This window comes from Nomascus leucogenys, chromosome 6, assembly GCF_006542625.1.
Source record: "Nomascus leucogenys isolate Asia chromosome 6, Asia_NLE_v1, whole genome shotgun sequence".
Classification (NCBI taxonomy): Eukaryota; Metazoa; Chordata; class Mammalia; order Primates; family Hylobatidae; genus Nomascus; species Nomascus leucogenys.
Window position 1 is genome coordinate 87,753,540 of NC_044386.1, and position 22,353 is coordinate 87,775,892.

The 22,353-nt window shown below is 49.1% G+C and overlaps 1 protein-coding gene across 1 annotated transcript in view; it reads right to left on the reverse strand.

The window, feature by feature from the left end:
- Window positions 1–10,463, reverse strand: part of ITGA11 (integrin subunit alpha 11) — a 133,704-nt gene extending 123,241 nt beyond the window's left edge. The window contains exon 1 of the mRNA XM_003267148.4: window positions 10,297–10,463. Coding sequence (XP_003267196.3) covers window positions 10,297–10,348 — 52 coding nt within the window. The 5' untranslated portion in view covers window positions 10,349–10,463. The remainder of the gene's footprint in view (window positions 1–10,296) is intronic.
- Window positions 10,464–22,353: the final 11,890 nt, after the last annotated feature.

Genomic DNA, 22,353 nt, shown 5'->3' on the forward strand with positions numbered 1-22,353 from the left:
GGCTGGGTTTCAGATGGGCTAGAATGCAGACAGATCCACGCTGAAAAGAGAGGACATTATGTAGCCCATAAATATGTATTACTATTATTATTATGTGTTGATTAAAAATTTTTTAAAAGAGAGTTAAGAGCGATGGTACTCTCGGTGGCAACTGGGACATGTTCAGGACGATGGCAGGGCCTGCTGGCAAGCCTGCCGGTGCCTTTGCCCCTGGCTGGCTTCACCGTCAGCAGCAAGCACATTCCACAGCTGATGTTTGGCTTGTGGTCTGGCCTGGCCCTCTGGTTGGTTTCTTCTGTTCTAAAAGGCTTTTAAAGTCAGAATTTGAATTCTCTTTAAGTTTGGGGCATGAATCACTGCTTCTGGGCCTGAAAAGGGGTGGAGGGATAGAGGCTCTGTGCTGTGGGGGGCTCCCTCTCACTCAGGCCCGCACCACTCAGGCACGTCTATGTGAAAGCTCCCAGTCAAATCACCCCAAGTCCTACTACTCACTTGCACGCTCCCAAGCAACACTCTCCACTGCCTGAGGGCCACCTCCACCTGCCCACGAGCACTGCAGAGTCAACATTCAGGCCTGACTCAACTTCCCCTGTCAAACCTCTCATCCTCTCACGCCTCTCTTAAGGTTGGTGACACCGTCCTTGGTCTCCCAGACACCTTTCCTTCTCTGGTGACCGGGCCCTGTTAAATTCTATCCCCCTGGGTTCACTCCTTTTGCATCTCACCACCTCATTTCACTCTGGTGTCCCCTTGCTGGGTCGCTGCAGTAGCCATCTTATCATTCTACCTGCTCCCCATCATAGCCCTGCTGTATCCAGCCTCCCCCTCCCACCTGAGGAAGCTCCTCCAAGCACAGATAGAACATGTCACTGCTCTCCCTCAAAAACCTTCCATGGCTCTCATCTGCTAAATCCAAATGCCTTAGTTGGCTTTCAGTTTCCTCTCAGAGGCCTCAGCCCACTGTTCTGTTCTTGCCATTCCTCACAGCACACACTTCAGCATCCTGGCCACCAAACCTCGGGCAGTTTGCCCAGGTGAACTCTCTACCTAACCCTCTTGCTGCCAGACCCAGTCCTTCTTGCATTTACAAATAATCTCTCTCCCACCTCTCAAATCCCAGAGTCCTTTATCTGTAGCTGTCTCATAGTCATTACTTCCTCCCTTGCATTGTAGTTATTTATCCAAAAATCTCTCTCCTGCTAAACCACAAGCTCTTTGAAAGGCAGGAGTTACCTCTTCTCATCTTTTATCCCCCAGAGCATCCCCCACGGCCTGATTCGCAAAGGCTATTGCGCTATTACCTCCTGGAGTGCATGTGCAAAGAAATTTAAGACATTTACCCTGCCCTTAAATAGCTTTCCATTTACTTGGACAGAGAGTTCTTTGGTTCATTCAACACATCTTAACTGAGCACCTGTTATGTCTGGCGCTGTGCAAGACCCGGAGATACAGTGGCTAATTAGAGATATGGTCCCTGTTCTCCTGGTGCTCCCTTTGCAGTAGGGGAGATGTCCAGGCAGCTGGAATGCTGTATGGCGGGGGAAGTACAGGACACCTTGGAATCACCCAAGTGGGGCCCCCCTTGACTGACTGAGGAGGTCAGGGGAAGTTTTCAGGAGGAAGTGGTGACCAAGCAGAGGCCTGAAGAATAAGTGGGGGGCAGCCAGGAGAAATGAGGGGGAGGGTAGAATCAGACATAGGCAACAATAGGAGTGAAGGCCAGGGACAGTTCAGTGTGTTTAAGAAACTAAGAAGCTCAGTCTCATTGGGGCTGCTGTTGGGGTGTGTAGGTGCCCAAACGTATGGCTCTGTTAGAGGTGAGTCCTGAGTGCAGGCCAGGGCTGGCCATTCCTACCTTGTCTGGTTGGCTCTGTCAAAGAGTCTGGACTCAACCCAGTGGTAGTAGACAGCTACTGAGGATTTAAGGAGGCAAGTAAGACAACTCCGTTTGTTTTTGAGCCTCACTTTGATGGCTGTGGAGAAAGCTCTGGATGAATGGGGGCAAGAGGGACAATGAAACCTGAGCTGGGGACCTCAGGGAGGTCCTAGGGGTCCCACTGCTTGGCCCACCCCCCAGGCCAGCCTCCTCCTTCTTATTGATGGAGTATTCCTTCCTCACCAGCCTGGGCTTGGCGTTGTCGGTGTCCCATCCTGAGTCAGGTGCTTCCTTCACCTGAACCCTCACTTCAACTTCAGCAGGGCCCAAGATCACAGGGTTGGAATGGACTTCGACCAACCCCTGCCAACACCTCTGAGAAACTCAGAGAACCGCCCGCCTCAGTGCTGGTGCATCTGTCTGTGGACAGCTCTGACTGGCATCCTCAGCCAAATCAATCTATCTATAGCTCCTCTTTGGTTTTTCTGGTCTCCCCCTTGGGGCCACACAGGGATCAAGTAGCTTATGCCTTGTAGGGGACATAGAGAGTATCACCAGTGAATCACTCCCCACCTACCAGCTCCAATCTGTAAAGTCCACCTTGCACTCAGCTTCTCAAACTCTCAAGCTGTGTCTCCAGCCCAACCCAGCTGTGAATCCTGTGGCATTGCAGGCTGGGCAGTTCCAGAAGGACTGAGAATCAGGAGAACTGGTTAAATCTTGGCTTTACCACTGGTGTTGTGTGACCCTAGGCAAGTCATTTTCCTTCCCTGGAGAGTGTTTGCTTTTTTTTTTTGCTTGACTGGGGACTAGGTTTACATTATACCAGTGATCCTCCATCTTGGATGCCCATTAGAATTATTGGACAGCTTCAAAAAATGTCCCTGCTGGGCCCCAATGTGGAGAGTGACGATGTGTTCTAGGGTGGGGTCTGCATGACAGTTTTCTTCTACATCATCATTCTCACGCTCACCCAGGATGGAGGACCACTGGATCTGCTGGTCCCTGCCTTCCCTCCTAGCGCTGACCCTCTACAATTCCATGCCAGAAAGAGATGGGAAGCCCACGTGGGCAGGTGAACAGAGTCACCCCTTATTTAGAAGTGCTGATCCTGGAGGACTATGCCAATACAAATACTTGGGGCTGCCGAAAGGCCAGGAATTTTAAGTCCCAGCTTCTCAAGTCTGCCAAGGTGGAAGCTCCAGAGCCCAATGTTGAAGATGCAGAGATCCCCTAAAAAGGTTCCCAAAGCAGTCTTGAGGCAACAATGGAGACAGAAGCATCTTAATTCCATGGCTTAAAAATGACCTCACAGCCCTGGCGTGTGCCTTTAGATCTGCCCCACAGACACCCCTGCCCTCCGTGTACATCAGTGTTTGGAATGAGCCCTGCAGTCCGTGGGATCTGTGGGGCGCCTTCTCCATGTTTCTTGAGGCAGAGACCGTGCTTTATCTAATTTGGAATTCCCAGAACTTGGAGGTACCTGGGGTTTAGTGGGTGCTCAGCACATGCTGGTGAAATGGACAGGCCACTCGGTTTTTTCATCTGTAAAGTGGGATCACTTTACAGACATGGGCCAAACAACAGGCCCATGGGGAGAGCCATGTGAGCAGGGCTGGTTTGATGAGCGCTTGGCCTGTACAGTGGCTGAGGGCCTCATGTTCAGAAAGGCCCTGCACTTGGTGGATGCCCTGCTGTGGCCATCTAGAAATTCTTAGTAATTTTAAAACAAGGGGGTCTCACATTTTCATTTTGCACTGAGTCCTTCAGATTAAGTAACTGGTCCTGCATGTGTCGTATGTGGTTTGAATAAACTCAGAGAACCCTGTCTACAAACTATTGATGGGACTTTATGATGGCCACCTATCTTTGAATGCAGGGACCATGAGTGCCAGGGAGAGAGCAATTCCAGGAGATAGAGAGGGAATGGAGACTGCTTTGTGCCCTTCTGCCTGGGGGATGTGGGGGCAAGGGCTTCAGTTTCTCCATCCATCTAATGGACACACTTGTCTCAGCAGGACCTCTGGCCTCACCTGGCCTGGCCTGACTGACAGAAGCAATATCGGGAGTGCTCTTTGCAGACTGTCAAGAGCTACACCCACTTGCCCATTTCACAATTTTTCCATCGCCTTCCTCAGGCCCAGTCCTCTGATCTTCAGGGAAGAAACGGGCCCTGAAAATCCGCAGGGTCAGGATTTCTGGTTGTCTGGCCCAGCTGAGTGATGCTGCTGGGGGAAGAAAGCTGTCAGCCCCAGCTGCGCAGGCAGGAACCCCTTCTCTGTGTCATCTTGTTTGGAATCCCGGAGTGCATTGCTATAGCAACTTGCCTAATTCACCCCACATGCCACGTGGAAAAACCTCTGCCCGCTTTAGAGCTGCATCACCCAAGCCACAAGCTGGGTCCTTCTACGTTATAGAATGAGGCTGCCCATCAGCAACAAGGGCTGGGGTAGGGCGTATCTGACCAGTGATTAGTGGTTGGACTACACCAGGTAGGTCTTCCAGCCTCACCTATTTCACCTGCTGGCTGGCCCTGGTGCCTGACGTCCCACCATTAGCCCTTTATTCCTTGGGCTCAAGGCACAGCCAGTTGAAATGGAAATCCCTTTGGGTAGAACACATCACGTTGTCATCACTTATTAGCATGGTTCAGCATGAAACTCATTAGGCCTGAAGCTCAGAGCAGGTTCTGATTAGCAGAATGGGAGCAGGTGGGGCAGGCAGGAGAGGATCGCCAAACCTTGACCCTGAGAATGGGCTGGAATGACAGCTCCTGGGAAGTAAGTGTTCCAGAGTATTGGGCACCTGGGGGCAGGTGGCAGAACCCGGTGGGCCCTGAGCTGGGTGGGGAGCAGGGAGGGGGAGAGATGGTCTCACATAATGAGGCATCATAGAAGGACCACTTCCACCAAGCCAGCATCTTGTTGGAGGAGTCACTGTCTAGCTGAGCCTAGAAGCTGGTGCCCTGTGGGGGTGGCTGTCTGCATATTGATCTCAATTCCCCAACAATTCCCCAATTCCTCCATTCCTCAGCTGTTGAAGACAGCTCCTTCAACAAGGACAACTTACTGTCTTTCTGTGCCCTCAAGGTCCATTTCCTGAAGAGAGTATGGTGCATGGATTAAAAGCAGTGGCCCTTGTAATCCCAGCACTTTGGGAGGCCAAGGCAGGCAGATCACCTGAGATCGAGAGTTCAAGACCGGCCTGGTCAACATGGCGAAAACCCATCTCTCCTAAAAATACAAAAATTAGCTGGGTATGGTAGCACAGGCCTGTAATCCCAGCTACTCAGGAGGCTGAGGCAGAAGAATCACTTGAACCTGGGAGGTGGAGGTTGCAATGAGCCGAGATCATGCCACAGCCCTCCAGCCTGGGCGACAGAGCAAGACTGTCTCAAAAAAAAAAAAAAAAAAAAAAAAGCAGTGGCCTTGGGGTCAGACGAATCCCAACAATGCCTCTTCCTCTATCAACATGACCTTGGATGAGACATTTAACTTTCTATGTGTAACCTGGTAATGGCAGAATTGTAGTAGTGACTTCGTGCAACTGTAGCAAGGCCTTATTGAAATGTGAGAAAGTGCTTGACACAGTGCCTGACATCAGTCAAATATTAAATGATGGGAAGAGTAATAATGCTTCTGTTAGCTGAGGGCTTATTGGGTGCCAGACACTGTTCTCAGCACTTGACACAAATGAATTACATATGGACCATTTAACCTGATTGTCGTCCTATGAAGTTGTTATTCTGCCCATTTTACAGTTGAGAAAAATGAGGCCTGGGGGCTTATCCAGAGTCACCCAGGTAGAAACGATTTGCATCTGGGCAGTCTGGGTCCTAAGCCCATGCACATGCCGATTATTTCTGCTGCTTGGTGAGTGCTTCAGTGGAGGAGGAAGTGAGAGACAGCAGGGAGGGGGTTTGGCCTCACTGACTTTTTCCTCCAGGTGGGATTTCACACGTCGTGTGACTCAGATCTTAAGTATATAGTATGAAAACTCTCCATGGAATTTTTTTGCAGCTCAGTTATTTTAGATTTACAATATGACCAGCACCAGTCTCCTCCTCTCCTTCTCCTGTCAGTGGTAACAAACTTAATGGGCATTTGACAAAGAATTCACACAGTTTGGATCTGTATGATGGGGTTGTGGAGGGTTGCCCTTGGACCACAGCTCCTATAGAAAGCACTCCATGCTGAAGATGTGTGGGTGTCTTTGGAGCTCACAGCTGCTTAGGGAAAAGTTCCAAATGGCTATGAATCCTTGGTGGTAGCCTACATACAGTTGGTGGGGAGTGGGTGGGCGTGGAAGGGGACTTCAGTGATGAGGATCAGCAGAGATACCATTTTTGAACCGTATTAGAGGATTTTTAAGGCTCATTTTATAGCTGACCTTCCCTGAGTCAGCCAGAGCCCATCACTGCCTGGGGAGGGTTATGATGGATCCTAGAACGATGTTCAACTTTGACTCCTAAAGTAAGCTCTGGAAGCCCATGGTGAGACAATAACACCCAAAGTCAGGCATTGTGGAGAAGAAACAGGGGCTTTTAAAATTCCTCAAATTCCCTTCTACATGGCAAGAGCAAAGCCAGCTCAGCTTAGAACATATTTCTATCCTAAGTGATAGGAGCTGGGGGTGTTGGTGGAAGGGAGGGAGAATGGAAGGGAAAGTCCCTGCTGTTAGAAGGAAGAGCTCCCCACTACAGGAGGGTAGAAAAAGAGGTTCAGAGAGGGCAAGGTTGAGAGGTAAGATACTGTCTGAGTTCTTCCAGGGCTCACAGCCCTGTGTGGATGGGCTGAGAATGGTGGGAAGAGCATGGAGATAGACATCCCCTCTTTGGGGGTCCACTGTGGGGTAGAGATGGGGGCATGGTGAGTAAGTAGAAAAAGAGTGAGACTCCAGGGCCCGCTTGTGATATGGAAAGATCCAGAAGCTCCTCAGCCAATGGCAGCTGAGGGGCCTGGCTGTCAAGGTGGGCAATGGGGTGGCGAAGTGACAAACTTTCCCTTCTTCCCTGCTCTCCACTGGGAAGGAGAGGCTGGGAGCAAGTCTTGGACCTCTGTAGCCTTTGTACCCCTGTGGTGTCTAGCATTGTGCTTTTCCACAGGATGCTTTCTGTTGGGTAGGACCCCCACCCACAAGGGCCATGTTGAATGGTATGGGCCTTCTCCTTTTCCACACCACACTACACCCACATCAAGAGCATACTGACTTCAAGACAGCCCCGATGGTAAACAAACAAACAAAACAACCCTGAGTTCTTATTATGATCAAGAGTTTGGGCCAGGGCTTTAGGGGAGGGGCTAGGAAAGTCTTCACTTATTTGGGGCCCTGGCATGTATGTCTCCTCTGATTCTTCAATGCACTTCCTCTAAACTTCTCTTGTGAACTTGAGTTTGAAAGTTATATCTCTGTGTCCTTAGATCCTGAATAGTCAATATCTTGAGTGCTGCTGCTGCTGCTGACGATGTTGGAGAAGAAAGACAACCTCCTTGAGTGCTTAATACATGCCTGGCACTTTCTAAGCATTAATCTTTGTGATAACTCTAAGTTCTATTATTATCCCCACTTTGTAGGTGAGGAAACTGAGACACAGAGCCATGGAGTAACTTGCCAAGGGCACACAGCCCTAACCGGCAGGGCCTAGGCCAATCCCAGGCAGTGAAACTCCAGGGCCTCCACCCTTACACTGTGTCTGATCTCACTTTGTGTGTTTATGGAGCCTGGCAGATAACAGGTGCTCAGCAAAGATTACGCTTCTAAGAATCATCGCCCTTACTACAGATAGGTTATGACTGTAAAGCTCTGGTCAATGGATCTTCTCTCTCTTTGGACTTGATTACTTCTCTTTTTAGGCTTTCCTGATACTTTTGTCTACCCCATCACGCCGTCCAGCCTGCAGCTGGAGCTCTGGGGGCTCTGGGACAGTAGATGCTCTGAGGTCTCACCCTCAACTTGGCCTCTGACAGGTTCCCTGCCCAGCCAAACTGCCATCACCAGTAGACAAGCTTCCTGGTAATCCTCACACTGAATTCATGTGATGCACGGATGAGGTATCAACATCAGTCCTGTTCTGGAGCCTGAGGATTGAACCCAGTGATCCCTGAGACCCTTCTAGTCTTCAAAGTCCACACTGACCAGAGTAGTTTTAAAATATTCATCATCTTCTTTAACTAGTCTCAGAAAATAACACTCCAAAATACGAACATTCCCACTTTAAGGCCCATGCACACTCTACACACTTTTTCAGGGCCAGTTCAAATGATATCTCCTCCTCCAGGAAGCCTTCCTTGCTTATCTGGCTGAAATTGAACTTCTCTTGTTGGAACACCCAGCCCTTGGTTTCCCCACGCCATTCACTCCCTGGTGCCTCTGTTCAGCTTTCCCTGGCCTTGGCTCGTTCTCAGTTACAGGCAGGACCCAGACTGCACACATGCTAGGGCCCCACCCCCAGCTCCTTGCAAGCAGATGTGGTTGTTCCAACATTGATTGATATGTTTAATGAATCCCATATTTCAAGAATGCAACTGACCAGACATAACTCAGGAGTGGTTTTCGCCATATAAGAGGAGCTCTGAGTCACAAATCCTGTGTCTTCAGAGGTCCTTTAATGTCCTTGCTCTCCGCCCCCTCCTCCTTGAGTAGCAACAACATTAACAACCATTGATTAAAGCCTACTGTGCACCCAGCCCTGTGTTAAGGGCCTTTCTTACAGTGCCTTACTGCATCCTGACAACTTTACGGACACGGAATTTGTGTCTCCATTCTTCAAGTAAGGAAACCTGTTGGAAAGGTTGCATAACCAGTCTGAGATTGAACAGCTAGCAGGGTGCAGAGCCAGAAGTGGAAGCCAGGTCTGATTCCAAAGCCATTGCTCTTAGCTTCCTGAGGTCCAGGCTGTCCCTAGCCCCAAAGGCAGCCACTCCTTCCCAAGGTTCTGATGGAGCCACCTATCTGGAGTCACCTATCTGGAGTCATACAGGAGTGTGTCTCTTTTCTTGTGGCTGGATCTCCTAGTGATATGAGGACAGCTCCTGGAGAAGATTCTCCCCTCCTGTCTAAATGCACCTAAATGGGCTTGGCCTCCTCCCACAGCTGGCTTCTAGATGCATGTTGGCCTGGTGGCAGTTCTTCCCCTGCTCTCCCTTCCAAGCCCCCACAACTCAATGCATCAATGATTGTTTCAAACTGTGACTCTAGGATTCCACTAGCCAGAGGCCCTTTCAACCATGGGCCCTCTGAGAAGCTCCTCTGTAGGCCGACAGGAGGGTGGACTTGCTTCGCGTGGTACCCGGGGACTGAGGCAAGCAGCTGCGGGATGGGGGTCTCCACCTGAGCTCCCTGAGGGCACCTCTCCCATTACCACCGCATCTGACCCCCACTACCGGCCCCAGCTCGGGCCTGGAACCCAGGCAGAAGGGGAGCCAAGATTGAGCGCCCACACCCGGCCAGTAACTGAGGCGCTGGCCCTTGCCGGAGCACTCGGCCGCCTTCCACAGAACAGCATCACTGGCGGCCGCCCCGCGTGGAGGGTGGAGCCGGGGCGTCTGGTGTGGGACGGCCGGGGCCGGGGTACCCTAGGGCGGAGAGCTCAGGGCTGGCCTCCTGCTCCCGGCCGCGCGCCCCTCGGGACGGAGGTTCCTGCCGCGCCCAGACACCTGGAGTGCATTAGGCGGCGGCGCGCGTCTAGGCGACGGCGGCTTTCCCCAGATTATTGAATAATTGCATAATTTCGAGCGCGGGTTGGGAGGCGATGCTGGGTCCCTACCCCGGGTGTCAGGTAACGTTTCCGGGGGTCCTGCGCTGCGCGGCTGCTTCCCGCCGCTTCTGGCCGGGCAGACGAGGGCTAGCCCCCGCCTACCGGCTATCGCCCCGGGGCTTTGCACTGTCTTTGACCGGAGGGATTCTGGGCAGCCCTCACCCCCACCCTCCAGCCCTCCGGGGCCGCCGCGCCCGGCTCTCCAAACTTTGAGATGCTTCCCCGGAGCCAGGCAGGAGGGCAGCCGGGGCACACTCTCTTGGCGCTGATTCCCTTCCCCAGCCGGGGCCGCGCGCCCTCGGCGCTCCCGGGACACCAGAGTGCCCCCTGGCAGTCGTGCGGGAACCCCGGCGTGGGCCTTGGAGGCACCTAAGGCGCCCAGGAGGGCCACCAGCTCTGGGCGCTTTTCAACTCAAGCCTCTTCAACTCTTCCCAAACACACCAAAGAGTCCCGGCTCTCAATAGCCTCCGCACCTCCCTCTTTTGCGAAACTTGACTGAACCGCTAGACTGGGGCCAGTCCCTGGGGGACCCAAGTCCCCAAGAGCAGCCAAGGTCTGACCCTGGGAGGAGCGTCGCGTCCTGATCCTGGCCGCTGGATCCAAGCCCCGAGGGCCCAGGGAGGGACTCCGAGAGGCAAGGGGAGGCAGACGGTGGGCACGTACCTGGCCACAGGCTGAGCGCCCAGGCCACCACCAGGCCCCTGGGCAGGTCCATGGCCCGCGGCGCGGCGCGGCGGCGGGGTCCGGTGTGCAGTGGCGGGGTCCGGTGTGCAGCGGCGGCGGGGGGCGGCAAGCCAGAGCGGCAGCCTCCTCGGCGCGGCGCCTGCAGCCTGCACTGCGCGGGGCGCCGGGCTCCCTGACAGCTGCGGCTCATTCAGAGGAAGTGGGAGGGCTCGAGCGGCGGGGAGGGGCGCCGGACACCACTCCGGCTCGGGCTCCGGGCCAGTCTCGGCCGCTCTGCCACCTGGGCAGGCGGCGCGCTGCCTCGACGTGCCTCCGCAGCGCTCCTTCTCCGCCAACCCCACGTCAGCCTCTGGAGAAAACTCCAGAGAACCGCTGCTGGGAACCCCCTCACCAGTGTAGCACCGCACCGCCTCAATCAGATTCTGTTCAGGAAAAGTGGTTTCTATTTCTCATTTCCCGGTGAAAAGAGATTCACAAAACTCAGAGGGTACCCAAGCTGGCTCAGGAACACCTGCTGGAATGCAGGTCTCCCTTGGCCAAGTGAGTGGATGTCCCTCAAAGGTCCATTCTGAGACATCCCCGTGTCTCCCTCCACCCTGCGGCTTGAATTGTAGAGGCTACAATGTTTCTTCTGACCCTGGAATACATGCAGATTCGCCTCCACTGCCACTCCCTGAGCCTCCACACCTGAGGCATTCCAAAGCACCCAGGGACACCGTGCACCCCCTCTTAACCTAACATGAAGCTCTTTTTGGAACCCTGCCACCTTCTTTCCCCCTTCTAATCACTGACAGTTAAATTCAATGCACATTTAGCTCAAGAGCTTTAAATCCAGGCCCTGGGCCTCCACCGCGCGTGTGGAGGCTGGCTTTTCCAGCAATGGAGGAAGCCGAGGCAGAGTGTAGGAAGGCCAGGATGCAGGGAAAGCCACAGCAGAGCGCCCTTCCCCCACTTTCTCAGGAAAGGCTTCCTTCACCCCCTCTTCCCGTCCCCACCAGGTCGGGTCCCAGACACATGCTGATATTCCCCAGCCCGCTCTCCCTCATTTCTCTTCATCGTGCTTAGTAGAGAAGCAAGACATCAATTGGTGTGATCATTTGATTAACTTTTCTCTCCTGTGCAGACTGAAAACACTATCAGGGTAGAAATCTCTGGTTCACAACGGAGTACTCAGCCCCCAACACCCAGGAACAAAGTAGGTGGGTGGGTGGGTGGATTGGTGAGTACAGGTGGTGTGTGGGTGCACAGAGGATAGAGTTTTCTATCTGGGAGGTATTGGAAGGGCTTCCCAGAGGAGGTGATGTTCAGTCAGGGCCCCTGAAGACGAGCTGGAGTTTGAGAAGGCCCAGGTTCACATAAGTGAAGTGGCTTGTGCTCGTCTCCCAACCTCACTATCTTTCGGTTGGCTATCTGGGTTTTACTTCAGTATCTTCACCTCTCCCATTCAGCCACAGACTCGGGGAAGGTGATTCCGTCCCTGCTGTGTGTGTGTGTGTGTGTGTGTGTGTGTGTGTGTGTGTGTGTGTAAGGAGGCATGCGGTTCAGGCTGAAATGAATCAGTATGTTGCCCTTCCCAGCCCATAGTTTCAGAAAGGGCAATATGACAAAAGAAAAAGATTTTCCGTGAAGCAAGCTTTCTTGCCTTTCTAAAAGAGGCCCAAGAACAAATAAACAAATGAACTAACTCTCTCTCCTCACCTCTCCCTCTCCTGCCTCCTCTCCCAGGCTGGGACGAGGAACTTTGTAGGCTCAGAAGTTGACAGGGTCAGGGTAGGGAAGGAGGATCTGGCCTTGAGATGAGGCGGACACTGGATGACAGAATGGAGGATCTTGTTGAACCCCTGAATGAAGCCACCCCTTAACCCCACTCCCCTTGGGACTTACCAGTTATGTGACAGTGAGTCCCCTTCATTGAGTTGAGTTTAAGCCAGCTGAGTTGAACGTAGAACAGCCCTACAGCTACGGAATGGGCTGCAGCCCACATCCCTGCCTTGCAGAAATCTCCAGGTGCATCAGAATGACCTGGAGCACGTGCAAAGAATGCAAATTCCCCAAGGATCAGGGCATGCTGGTGGGTGCCCCAGGCACCTCTGACGTGTGGGTGGTCTGCAGCTTGTGCTCAGAGTCTGCATGCTGCTTGCTGAAGGGGCGCACTGTGGTCACTGTCCTAGCTGCGCTGCTGCTGGTCTCGCTGGTAACAATTCTACCATTCATTCACCTTCACCGTCCTCACAGGGGCCTGGGGAATGGGGGTCCTGAGGATCACTCTGTGTGCTTTTGTGTAACACGGGAGGGTGAGGGGAGAGGTGTGCCCTCATTTGTTCTTTCAACAAATCCTACAGAGTGCCTACTGTGCCCCTGTGCTCTGCAGGACACATGGAAGGAGAACCCCACACTAGGAGAGCTGGTGATGGAGCCAAGGAGACAAGACATAACCACGTATTTATTTATTTAATCATAATCTGTTATTTATTAATCTATTTAAAACCATTTATTTCATCAGTATTAAACATTATTTAAATCACACACAAGGCAGCAGCATATGAGTGACAAGTGCACAGTCCAGACTCTAAGGCTGGAGAACTGCAGAGAATTTGGTGAAGGGCTTTATGAAAGCTGTGATTTCTGTTGAATAATAATAATAATTCTTTACATGTACACAGTGTTTTAACTGATTTATTTATTCACATGCCATAAACTATACCATAGAATCCAGTAGTTTTTAGTATATTCACAAGATTGTAAAATCATCCTCACTAATTTCACAATATTTTTATCACCCCAAAAAGAAACCCCATAACCATGGGTAGCCACGCCCCATTCCTTCCCACCAGTCCCTGGCAACCACAAATCTATTTTCTGTCTCTATGGATTTGCCTATGCTGGACATTGCATATAAATGAAATCATACAATACGTGACCTTTTGAGTCTGGCTTCTTTCCCTTAGCATGATGTTTCCAAGGTTCATCCATGTTGCAACATGTATCAGTATTTCATTCCTTTTTATTGCCAAGTAACATTCCATTGTATAGATCTACCACCTTTTGTTTATCCATTCATCAGGTGAGACTTATTTAGGTGTTTCCACTTTGGGTTATTGTGAATAATGTGGCTATGAACATTTGTGCTGCCAGTCTTGCTGGTAACAGTATTACCATTCATTAACATAGCATAATGTTAGCATAATGTTCATACAAGTTTTTGTATGAATGTATGTTTTCAGTTCTCTTGGGTATACACCTAGGAGTGGAATTGCTGGTCGTATAGTAATTTTATGTTTAATCATTTGAGGAACTGCCAAACTGTTTTCCACAGTTGCTGCATCATTTTAGATTCCTACCAACAATGTACAAGTGCTATGTATAGTGTTTTACTATTTTTGAAATCACTTTCACATCCATGATCTAATTTAATACTCGTCTTGTACAAAATTGTATTTATTTTTTATAGATAAAGAGATTGTATAGTTGAAGATTCTTTCACCTGCAAGTGACAGAAATTCAACACAATCAAACTGAAGCAGAAAATAGAATGTAAAAGGTCATGTAACTAGGAAGTGCAAAGGTGTTCTGTCTGCAGGTATGGCTGGATCAAGGGTCTCAAATCAATGTTACTGCTCTCTCTCTGTCTTCTCTTAGTTTTGCTTCACTCCATTTTCCTTTCCTGCAGCAGAAGAGTTTCTCTGCCTGTCTAGCAGTCCCAAGCTTATACTTTATAGATTCTGAAGGGAGAGAGACAGCCTTCCTTTAGTAGATCCAGCAGAAAAGTCTAGGGCTTTGCTTCATGCCCACCCCTGAACCAGTCCTAGTGTCTAGAGGATATGGTGCTATAATTAGCTCAGTTTGGGACACACACCCAGCTCCATGACTTGGGAAGAGAAAGGCGCCATGACTGACAGCCCCACCAAAACCACATATTACAGGAGAGGACTTTCCTAAAGGAACCAGAAAAAGCGAGATGGCAAAGTATACTGGACAGACAAATCCATGGTTACTAAAAAATCTAAGCTCAAAGTAGCAATAGATTTCACCCAAGATTCCACATCATCTATGAGGCAGAACTGAGATTGGAACCCAGCATTCTGAAAGCAGATTGAGAATTAATCCCAACATCCCAACTGGGTGGAGGGAGCGGGTATTTCAGGCCAAGACTGCATGAGCATAGTGAGCTCAGAGACAGGTCCTATGGGCAGCTTCTGTGGCTCCCAAGATTTCAGTCTGAGCTGAAAGATTTCAGTCCTCCTCTGGGAGGACCTTGGCTTCTCTAGGGAGGGAGAACGAGCAGTGGTCTGGAGCACTGATGACAGAGGTCTTGGCTCAGTTAGGACCAATGCATTCTTTTTTTTTTTTTTTTTTTTGAGTTGGAGTCTTGCTCTGTCACCCAGGCTGGAGTGCAGTGGTGCCATCTCGGCTCACTGCAACCTCTGCCTCCTGGGTTCAAGTGATTCTCCTGCCTCAGCTCCCCAAGTAGCTGGGATTACAGGTGCCTGACACCATGCCTGGCTGGTGTGTGTGTGTGTGTGTGTGTGTGTGTGTGTGTGTGTGTATCTTTTTTTTTTTTTAAGTAGAGATAGGGTTTCACCATGTTGGCCAGGCTGGTCTCGAACTTCTGACCTCAAGTGATCCACCTGCCTTGGCATCCCAAAATGCTGGGATTATAGGCAGGAGCCACCACGCCTGGCCCCAATGCACTCTTCTTCCAGAAAAGTTATTGGGGTGCCCTGATCTGCACTCATTTCAGAGAGGTGCCTCTCTCTTTCTACTCTGAGTTTTTCACCACTCTGACCTTGGGTGATCGATTGTCCTGGTTTGCCTGGGACTAAGAGGTTTTCTAGAATATAGGACTTCAGTGTCAACACTGGGGGACAATCTCCGACAAAGTGGGATGAACTGGTCTCCCTGTGTCTATCCTGGGCGCTCTGTCTCACTTTCTCTAACTTTCCTTTCCAACACTCCCCACTCTCTCCCACTCTCTGGTTATTTCTCTCTGCCCTTCTCTGTCCTGCTCCCAGGTGCCTCCAATGCAGCCAGTCTCCATAATAAGCCTGGGGGCTCCACCTTGAGGCACTCCCTGGCTTCTAGGCTTCTTTCTGCCCTTACGGTCCCCCTCATGGATCCCACCTCCTCCCTGTACTATCAGTTGGTTTGTGCTTAGGAAGTGCAAACTTTTTTCAAAGATAAGCATAAGCAAACTTACAGTTACTGAGAAGGCAAATCTTCTGCCAAAAAGTGATACAATAAATCCCAAAGGGAAAAGGAAAACAAAAAGAAGTAAAAAAAAAAAAGCCACCAGATTGCCTTGTTATCTGCTGTTTGAATGATGCATGCCACTGTTTTGGACCAATGACTTCTGTGATAGGAAGTGGCTGCATTTGTCACGCACAAGTGTGCTTATAGGGTGTCCCTTGGTTTTTATTTGTCATGCCAGGTCTCATCCCCACCAACAAAGTGAAGCAGGTTAACTTTGAAGAAGTGTGTTTACACCAGTAGTGTATGTTTGTCCCGGCCACTTTCCACTTCAAAGTCTAATCCAAAATGTCAGAGCCGGGTGGATGCTGCCGTTCTTCCTAATCCTGTGCCTGCGGGTCAGTGACTGGAATTTCTACAAGGATCAAGCCCTGTACACAACCTATACTGAATCTAGAAAGTTATTTTGTGATCTCCATTTCTCAAGCCACAAGTATGTACAGCATTTGCAGTAAAGATATCAAAGGGAAGGAGCATGGCCACAGCACAGACAGACACGCAGAATGGATAAGGAAACATCTCTTTGAAGAAAAAGTATGTCAAAGGGTATGAGAGAATAGAAATTGCTTTAAAAGTCTAGAGGTGTCAGTGGATGTACCAGCTGAGAGGTCATTTCTGATGGGGTTTAGATGGGCTAAACCCTTGACATTGGACCAGACTGGAAGAGCCACATCAGAATTGAATGTCACTACAGCAATGTGAAGAATACCTTTAATTAAGAAGTTAATATGGGCTAACTGCAACTCTTGCATCAATTCCTTTAGTCCTCAGCACCACCCAGGGGGTTTCCAGGACTTCCATCCTGGTCCTGGGCTGGGCTGAGATGTCTGGGAGAAGCCATGAAAGTGAGGGTCTGGATGCAGTGCACAGGGGTAAAGAGGACAGTCTTGGGAAGCAGTCATGACGTGGAACAAGACATGCAGCAGAGTGAGGAATTCCCACAGTGCATAAGGTTCACGGCCAAGGGTGCAACTTTGTAAGGGAGCAGGAGTTGAGCCATTCTATTAATGCATTTACCAGACACTCTCCTGGGGATGGAGTGACAAACCAGATGTGTTCTTGCCTCTCCACAAAGCTCCTAATCTAGGAGAGGAGACAAACATGAATGGTAATAATCAAAACAACACCTCCCATTTATTGATCACTTATTGAGCTGGATGCTTTCCTCGCATTTCCTTTAATCTTCATGACGGCCCTACAAAGTGGTGCATTTACTGCCTGCCTTTTACAGAGGAAGAACTTGAGGATCCGAGAGGTAAGGTTTCAGAACTTGTAAAAGGAAGACCCAGGATTTGAACCTGGTCTTGCATGATTCCAGATCCCAAGCTCCTAACCACTTGGTTTCGTTGCTTTTTGGCACTGGATGGTAAATGGGACTGTGATAAGAGCTAAAATAGGAGTGTGAACAGAGTGCCAGAGAAGCACATAGGAGGGCCAGAGAAGGAGGTCACCTCAGAGTGGGCCTTGGTAACAGGAGTTTTTCAGAGGTGACGTGAACATTCTAAGTTGAGGAAATGCAAGCCTACCCAGAGTCTGTGCAAAAGAGTCAGCATCTGAGCTGTTTCCAGAGGTGGCAGAAGTGTGAGAACACCGTAAACCCAAGTTTCAGGTTCCCGCCCCTTTAAGGGTAAGCTCCCTCTGGTGTATTTGGAGAAAGGGAGTTTGCCTCATGATTCCTGACTCTTGACTCCCTTGGAAGCCACTTATTTGGTCTAAGTCTCGTCAACTATAAGTCTCTCCATTGGCAGAGGAGACAATGTACACATTTGCCCTCTGTCTTTCAGTGGCCTTTCAGTGGGCATGACGGGAACACACACACACACACACACACACACACACACGCACGCATGCATACATACACATGCAGCAATAATAAACAATATTCTTCAGATTCAGAACAATCAAATCCATGTTAAAGAAAAGAAACATTTCCTTAAGCAAACCTCAAATGTACAGATGACCCCATATATTTTGAAGATACCATTTTCCATTATTTCTCAGAGCAGTGTTGATTCTTTCTCCTACTTTCAGATGTTGCCTAAGGGTTACGAGTCATTGCAGCCAGCATTGTCTCAAATGCCAGGGACAGATCCCCTGGAGGACACTCTCTGGCTATAAATAAGGCTCTGATAAAGCTTTTACATTTTAATCTTTGTCTTTACTTTGGGGATGATCAAATTTTTTGCAGGGGGTGGGGAAGGAGTGATTAAAAGATAAGAGTTGAAAAATAATTTGGAGTCACATTGTTGGGGATTTTTAATGTCATAATGAGGAGTATGGCTTTCATTTGATAGGTAATGAGAAGCCTTTGGAGGTTTTTGCAGGAGATGGGGGAGACTAGGGTAGGGCTGTGTCCACACCAGTCAGAAGGACAGAAGCCTGTGGCTTTTCTACCAGTTGAGGAAGTTTCTGTGAAGGAGGTGTCATTGCCTCATGGATCATTTTTTCAGATGCCTCCTCACACTCCCTGAAGGCATCTTGTGTTGTCATAGGCATCACTTGAACTCCCATAAAGATAACGTCTTTCCCCACCTTGGGCTCCACAGGTGCTGTGTCCTCTGCTCACCCGAGCGCCCTGCATCACCCCGCAGCCCTGCTGCTCATATGATCAAATCTGTGCCCTGCCTGCCCTTCAAGGCCCTATTTAATGGGGGCTTACTCCTGCCTTCCTCATTTTCTTTCCTACCTCTCTCCAAAACAAACCACGTACTCCTATCTCGGTAGTACTCAGCATCCCCCGAATATGAATAACAGGACCTATAACCATCATTGATGAAGCCCTGACCGGGGACCAGGCACTGTGCTGTGTGCTCTATCTGACTTCATTCAATCCCTCAGCATACCGTGGGTCTTTTTATTCCCACTGAACGGATGGCACTGAGTCTCTGTCAACACTCCAATATATTCCCTTGGCATTCACCATTCCTGTGAAAGCCAGATCTTATGGCCTCCAACTACAAGCCCAAGGGTGTTCTCCAGCCCCTGGAGCACCTCTCAGCAGACTGGGCATGGTGGGGCATTAATGGGAGCAGTCCTCCACCAATGACCGATGAGAGTTGGTGGACAAGTACCCCAGCTTCCTCCCCTCCAAGGGAACACTCTGAGGTGTGTTTTCCAACAGTCTCCCAAGAGTGCCCAGTGGGATTTCACCCCAGTCACCCAGAGTGTTAACCTGCTCACTGCTGCACCCTTAGCTTCCTTCCTTGTCTAATTTCTTCATTGCCTTGACAGTGCTCTCTGGGATCACTTCCTCCAAAAAACAACTTACACTTAAGCCCTTATATCGGAGTCTACTTCCAAGAAAGCCCAACCTATGGCAAATGGTTTAGAGAAGTGAAGCAAATTGCCCCAATTTTTGTAGTGAGAAAGTGGCAGTGTCAGGATTTGAACCCCAGAGTTTTGGAAGCAACACTGATAGTGCCTCCAAATCATGCTAATTATATTGCCTCCAGACTTGCCCACATCTATCCAAGCAACTTGCCCACATCTATCCATGTCTGGGAATGCCAGAAACTCTGCTGTTTGAGTTTCTGGCTCTGGGTACACTCCTTGAAAAAGAATATCCTCTTTGGTAAGTAGATGAACCTATTAAACTAATATCAGCCATTCACCTGTAGTGTGAACTTATTTATCACATTCTTTTCTTCCCCAAGTTCCCTGAACAGAGGAGGAGTTTTAATAGGGAAGAGAAAGGGTATGATTTTGCAGTGAGTGTGGGTCAGGAGCACCAGCCCTCGTGCAGCTCGAGGGTCCAGGAGGAGAAGTAGACCTTCAGAAAGGTAGCTGAGGGAGTGATAAAAATTAGCATGTTCTGGCCGGGCGCGGTGGCTCACGCTTGTAATCCCAGCACTTTGGGAGGCCGAGGCGGGCGGATCACAAGGTCAGGAGATTGAGACCACGGTGAAACTCCGTCTCTACTAAAAATACAAAAAATTAGCCGGGCGTGGTGGCGGGCGCCTGTAGTCCCAGCTACTCGGAGAGGCTGAGGCAGGAGAATGGTGTGAACCCGGGAGGTGGAGCTTGCAGTGAGCCGAGATTGCGCCACTGCACTCCAGCCTGGGCGACAGAGCGAGACTCCGTCTCAAAAAAAAAAAAAAAAAAAATAGAATGTTCTGTTTCTCCATTTAGCTGAGAGCTGGTCCTAGCCTTCTGGGCTGGTGTCCTCAGTCTGGAAGGGTGTGCAGGAATTTCTGAATATCACAAGTTGCATAACTGGTCTTGGAATTTGAAGAGGAGAAGATAGGGGAACACAACCCAAGACAAACCATAAAAAAGTTCCTGACAATATGAGCACTAATGAAACCCACTAGCTAATCTCCACCTCCAGCCAGCCTTGTTAGTCAGCCTCACTAGCCAAGTGGCCAGAAGATAAAAAAGATGCAGCCATCCTCTACTTTCCCTTTGTCACAGGATTGAAAGGCTGGCCTTGTTCCTGTGATCAAATGCCGCCTAGGCTGGGGCAGCCACCAGTGGGTGCCGGCTTAGAGACTGCTTATCTACACTTACTTCTGCAAAGAGGACAAGCTTCTTGCTCTTCCAGGAAGGTTCTCCCAGACTGCCCCAGCTGCTCCTGCTCATCCCCAAGCATGTCCCAGAAATAAACATATCCCAGGAAATTTGCAGCTGGGGGCAGAGGCCAAGTGGTGGTGTGGAGGAGGGGTGGAGGTATGATGTGTGTGGGTGTTTTAGTTAATGTTTGGGGAACAAATGCTTCTGTGAGCATTTTTTCTCTGCTGAGCATTAGTGAGAAAAATGTGGGTGCAAGTGTTGGGCTTAAGGCCTCTTGGGAGTGTTCCTCTCAGTGAAGGCCAAAAATCAAGCATAATTTGGAGGATTATTGCAAAGGAAATGGAGCTAGCATTTTCCCTGGTCTTTGCAGAGCCTCAAAACAGACTCTGCCAATGGCTGATGGCCTCTGAAGTTGCTCCTGGGGCTACTGGCTAGGAAGTTTAGTAGTTAAACATAGGGTCTGTGGTCAGAGAGACCTGGATTAGAATCCCAGCCTGGCCCCTCAATAGCTGGGTGACTTGCCACTTACAACTATTTACTGCCTATAAAATAAAAATGATAAAACAGCAAGCTCTTACAGAGAACTTTCCAAGTGCCAGATGCACTTCTCAGCACTTGACATACATTAACTCATCCAATAATCCCAGCTCTATGAAGTTGGTGTTATTGTTATTCTCATTTTATGGATGAAGAAACCGAGGCACAAAAGGAACCATACCTTGCTCAAGGACACTCAGCTGGTAACATGGTGGGGCCTGGAGATGGTGTCAGGCAATCTGGTTGCAGTGCCCTTGACCGCTCTGCATCTTGGGCCACTGTGAGGAATAGATGAAATACAGCCTTAGAAGGGCTTGGCACAGTACCTGCCACATGACAAGTTCTCAATAAATGTTAGCTTTTATTATTAACAACACATGAAACAGCATGCAACAGACTAGTTGAACTCTCTGCATCATTTTGAGATTCTTAACAATGCCTGACATTTGTTTAGCTCTCTATATAATTCAAGGGGCTTTCCCAGTTACGTCTCCTGTAACCCTCCTTGAAGCCCTGTGAAGGCAATGGGCAGTTTACAATGGGCTTGAGAAGGTCAATGACTTGCATAGGGTCGCACACCAGCTCTGCGTTCATTCCATCCTCCATTAAGTGTATTGATATCCCAGAAGCGGAATCACACAACGTGTGGGATGAAAAAAATCCCAAAGCATCATCAATATGTGACCCTTTAATGTGTTTAACTCAGATTCTATTTATACAAACATTTTGATACTCAGCTGTATAAACTGTGATACAACAACAATTTATCAGTTATTTATATTCTAACTTTTTGCAATAGGGATCTGAAGGGATGGTAACAAAAGCGGATACTACAAACATAAAATCACCTGAAAATAAAATAAAATAGGAGATCAAAAGTAAAGCAACAGAACTAACATTTTTACAGCATTTTCCAGTTTATAAACATGTGATCTCATTTAAACCTCATGACAATCCACTACTAGACATTATTGTGCCATAAAATTTGGGCTTAGAAGAGCTGCTGTCATAGAGAATATAGGACTCCACCCAAACCTCCTGCCCTGATGGAGTCTTGCCTGTGTGCTTTTGTCAGTTAGTACGAGTGGTGTTAATGTCTCCCACTACATGTCGGTAACACTCCGGAGCTAGAATGCTTGGTTTCAAATCTCAGCCCTGATACTTTACCAATTCTGTGACTTTGGGCAAGTTACTTAAGCTTTCAGTGCTTCAGAATTCTCACCGAGTAAGTGAGGGTACCTGCTGCATGCCACAGTTGTGACTTCACATGAGCTAGCACATGTGAAGTGTGTGGAAAAGTGCTTGGCACATAGTAACAAAGTGCTATTTTCTAATAACAAAATAAACAAAATTATCTCCCTCAAAAATTGTAGAATTGTGTCTCTCCTTGTAGTTCTGTCGATTTTTGCTTTATAGATGCTTAGGCTAAGTAGTTAGATGCATACAGATTTTGAATTGTCATATCTTCTCAGTGACTTGAACCTTTTATTATTATAAATGTCTTTATTTTTAATAATGCTTTTTGCCCTACAGTCTATTTTGTCTGATATGAACACGTTTTCACTGCCTTTTTTTGGTTAGTGTTTGCATGGACTGCCTGTCATTTCCCATTCTTTTCCTTTCAACCTTTCTGTATCTGTGTTTTAGACCTATCTCATGTAAGCAACATGTAACTGTTTTTAAATTTAACCTCTTCAACTTTTTTTTAAAATTGGAGCAGTTTATTTACATTTAATTTTATTG